The 3,583-nt window shown below is 36.1% G+C and overlaps 1 protein-coding gene across 1 annotated transcript; it reads left to right on the top strand.

Moving 5' to 3' along the window:
• Positions 1 to 2,974, top strand: LOC137393258 (homeobox protein ceh-19-like). The gene is made up of 5 exons (XM_068079763.1): positions 1 to 105; positions 1,020 to 1,305; positions 1,978 to 2,081; positions 2,422 to 2,552; positions 2,740 to 2,974. The coding sequence occupies exons 1-5, from the start codon at positions 1 to 3 to the stop codon at positions 2,972 to 2,974; spliced, it is 861 nt and encodes a 286-aa protein (XP_067935864.1).
• The last annotated feature ends 609 nt before the right edge of the window (positions 2,975 to 3,583 follow it).

The following is a 3,583-nucleotide window of genomic DNA, read 5'->3' as shown; positions in this document are numbered from 1 at the left end:
ATGGACAAAATAACCCAAGCGAAGACAAATGTGCGGTTCACTATCGATGACATTCTTCAGAAAACCAATGAAACATCCGTCTCGGAAAAAAGACAAAAAATACAGGTAGGACTTTATCAATATGCGCGATATTTTATTGCTCTATATAGGTTGAAAAAAAGGTTTTTTGTGTGCTGTTAGTCAAGCAGTTTTAAGAAATATTCTAATTAAATGTTCTACGTTGCTTAGAACTTGCTAGCAGATGCATTTTACAAGCACAAGCTTTATCCAGTAGTATAAATTAGTTCTCATTTGACTGATGTAATTCTTTTATTTAATGGCAAAAAATTTATGTATTCATAAGACTCTTTCAGTCAACTTGGTCCACTGTAAGAATAACAATTATAATAATGGAATAATAATAATCAAAGAATAATAATTAAGTTTATTGTCAACCAAGCCAGCAACAGTATCATATGGTAATAATACGCAACAGAGCTATAAAAAATTGTCATAAAAACTTTGCTGTCATTTTATAGTTTGAAAGCGTGGAAGTCAAGGCACAGTTTATGTAGGAAAATGTTTGGTTATTACTATTAACGACAATGTGATGATAAGAAACCATTTAGAGAGATCAAGTACAAACTCATCAAGTGTTGATAAATTAAGCGCTATTAATGCTCCATCGTAGCTAAACTTAAGCTAAATCACACTGACTGCAGATTTCTGGATACATTCTAATCGATCTTTTTTATTGTCAGATAAAAAGTTGCATCACGCTGCTGCACTATAATAACTTTGCAAAACAATAAGCAAACAGTCAAGCTCAAAAATATCAGATAAAAAAATTGATAAAAATCTTATTCAGCCAATCAACGAAACTTTATAAATACATTCAAAAGTTTTTTTAACTTAGAAAATTATTTTTGCATGAAAGCAGCATCAGACCTTACAATTTGTTAAATCAATAGTAAGTTTTGAATAATAATGATTCATTAAATTTATAAAAGTTTTTGTTTCAAACGATTTATTGTGTGCAGGTTGACAACAGAATGCAGAACTCTTCCAATCCGTCCCAAAAGGTATCAAATATTCAACAAATAGATTCCAAGGCTACACAGCAGCAGTTAGATGCTCAGCCTATTACAAACTCATCAGAAGACTCCGCACATAAGTCTGAACAAACGAATAACTTGAAGGAAGAAGATGACTTAATGCAGGCTGTGCAAAGAATTCAAAGACAAGCGGCATTAACAGCAGTTGTCAATCCATGGGCATACAACTCCTCAAATAGCTTACCACCAAGCCTGCTTTTTGGTTTGCAAGGTGAGTGAACAAGCTCAGTGTGTTTTTTGTGCTTATTTTAACCATGTAGCAGAATTTAATTTTTCTATTTTGCTCGCTGCTTTTGTTGGTATATTATGAAGTCGTTTTACCCAATTTACCCTAATCAGTGTTACACTATATATTGAAGCAAATTGGATCCAATGCCATAGAGTCAAAAAGGATTTTTTATAGATGTTGAGGGGGTAAACCTGAAAAATTGGAGATGTTCTTAGTACTGTAGTTAGTAGCTCAAGATATGGTGAGCCTAAAGGTTTGAGGGCTTGGCCTGCAATCATCAGGCCGATGTTTAAGTCCCATGAAAAGTCGTTGGGAACGCTAAAAGGAGCACCCGTCTTTAAACTTTCTTTTGTCTCTGGGTAGTCAGGCAATTGGACTATAAAGTTCTATTATCAGTGATCACTTATTGCATTTTACAACCTTAAGTAACAAACTCCAAACCTTACTAAATTACAGTCATTTTACGACCTTCAATGCTTAATATTCCTGTTAAGAAGTTAGTCTCTGAAAATAGCTAGAAATGTTGCTAATTTGTAAATAAAAAGATGCATTTATTGTTAGAGATGTATCTGCTGCCATCAATATGTATCTAGGTATATGTATATAAATTACAAGTCAGCTAGGTTAAGCATCTTTTGTAACTCTTTCTGGCAGCACCAAGACCGATTGGACGAAGAATTCGTAAGCCAGGCCTCGATCGAAAACCGAGACAAGCCTATTCGACAACACAGTTAGACCAGTTGGAGATTGAATTCAAAGTAGGTGCTCTCCAAGCATGAGGTTTTAAGTTACACAGTGAATTGTGAATCTATAGCATCTTACTATATTATATTACATGTAATTCTTTGGACCATAGACTACATGCCCTTAATGTGTGCTTATTACGTGTAGTTCTGCCTTTAGCTAACCACTTTTAGCCTGCATTGGTCCAAGTGGAAGTGTAGTTGTATACACAAAAGCCTTTGCTCCATAGTTGAATGCGAACTTTAGCTGATATAAAAAGTCTTTAATGACAATCAATTTGATAAAATTGTTAACCTCTGAGCTCTATTGGAGAAAGACTAGGTGTTACGAGTATAATACTCTGGTCTCCCTCAGCAAGACTATGATGGCATGTTGTACATATTTATCCAGAAAGACAAGTACCTGAGTGTCAACAAGAGAGCAGAGCTATCAAAGTCCCTCAGTCTAACAGAAACTCAAATCAAAACCTGGTTTCAAAATCGCCGGTATGTATAAGTTTAACTGCTAATGTTATTTCATGTGTTAGTAGTAGTTGGTAGCTATCTGAGTAATAAAAATATATTACCAGCTAAAGTAACTTTTAGTAGTCATAATTGTTTATTTAAGATTGATATTTTATAACCTTGATAAACTTTGTGAAATGAGTCCTTAAGTGGCTATGAACCCTTCTAGAACTAAATGGAAGAAGCAGGTGGCTGCAAGGTTGAAAGTTATACCTGGTTCACCATCTACAATTTGGCCAACGAGCTCGATTCCTCAGAACGGCTCATTTTGGAACCCATTCAGCATTCCTAACTACCAGTCTCCATTGAGAAGCGGCAACATTTTGTCAGCAGTCAGCTTTCCATCTTTGAACCCTCTAACTGGCCTGTGCTCCCAGCTATATGCCAACACCAGCACTGACTGAATCACTCTTGCCAAATCAGTAGAAAAGCACTAGTCTGCACCACATCAAATTGTGTTGTATTGTATTTTATTGTTCTTATATTAATATATTTTTATAATATAGCATTGTAAGTTAGCATGATGGATGAATGACTACTTACACAAATACGTCTGTATATGACTGCCTTTTCCTCTCCGCTGACTTTGAGTTCCATGATTAACGCGAGCCGGCATGAACAAAGTGCTGTGAGGGTCAAACTTTGCTCTGGCAGCAAGCGGAAATCAAGGAACCATCTACACGCAGTTGAATGTTTTAAGAGATGTGTCCTTGCGCTGCCACAATAACGTGAGCCAGACGAACAAACTAGATAGATCAATACTTACAGTTTGTCTCGCCATGCTGACGGAATCGCAGCAGAAGTTATAAGACTATCATATTCTGTACAACAAAAAGCATGTTTGGCAGAAGTTTCGTGTTTAATGAAATCAGAGAAGCGTGAGAGGCGGGTGTCAGGCTAATATGCTGGCACCAGCTCATCTGGTGAAAATTATATAGCATATCAGTTATCTCTGAGTGTGCCATCCGCGCATTCTCACATTAACCAGCCTATCAAATACAGCGCATGCCTAC

This window comes from Watersipora subatra, chromosome 1 (genome assembly GCF_963576615.1).
Source record: "Watersipora subatra chromosome 1, tzWatSuba1.1, whole genome shotgun sequence".
Lineage (NCBI taxonomy): Eukaryota > Metazoa > Bryozoa > Gymnolaemata > Cheilostomatida > Watersiporidae > Watersipora > Watersipora subatra.
Note: the sequence above shows the minus strand (reverse complement) of the source record. Positions and strands in the feature narration are given on the sequence as shown.

Coding starts and splice junctions, on each gene's coding strand:
- LOC137393258 (XM_068079763.1), top strand. CDS start 1: ATGGACAAAATAACCCAAGCGAAGACAAATGTGCGGTTCACTATCGAT. Junction 106..1,019: donor AAAAAAGACAAAAAATACAG/GTAGGACTTTAT, acceptor TATTGTGTGCAG/GTTGACAACAGAATGCAGAA. Junction 2,082..2,421: donor AGTTGGAGATTGAATTCAAA/GTAGGTGCTCTC, acceptor GGTCTCCCTCAG/CAAGACTATGATGGCATGTT.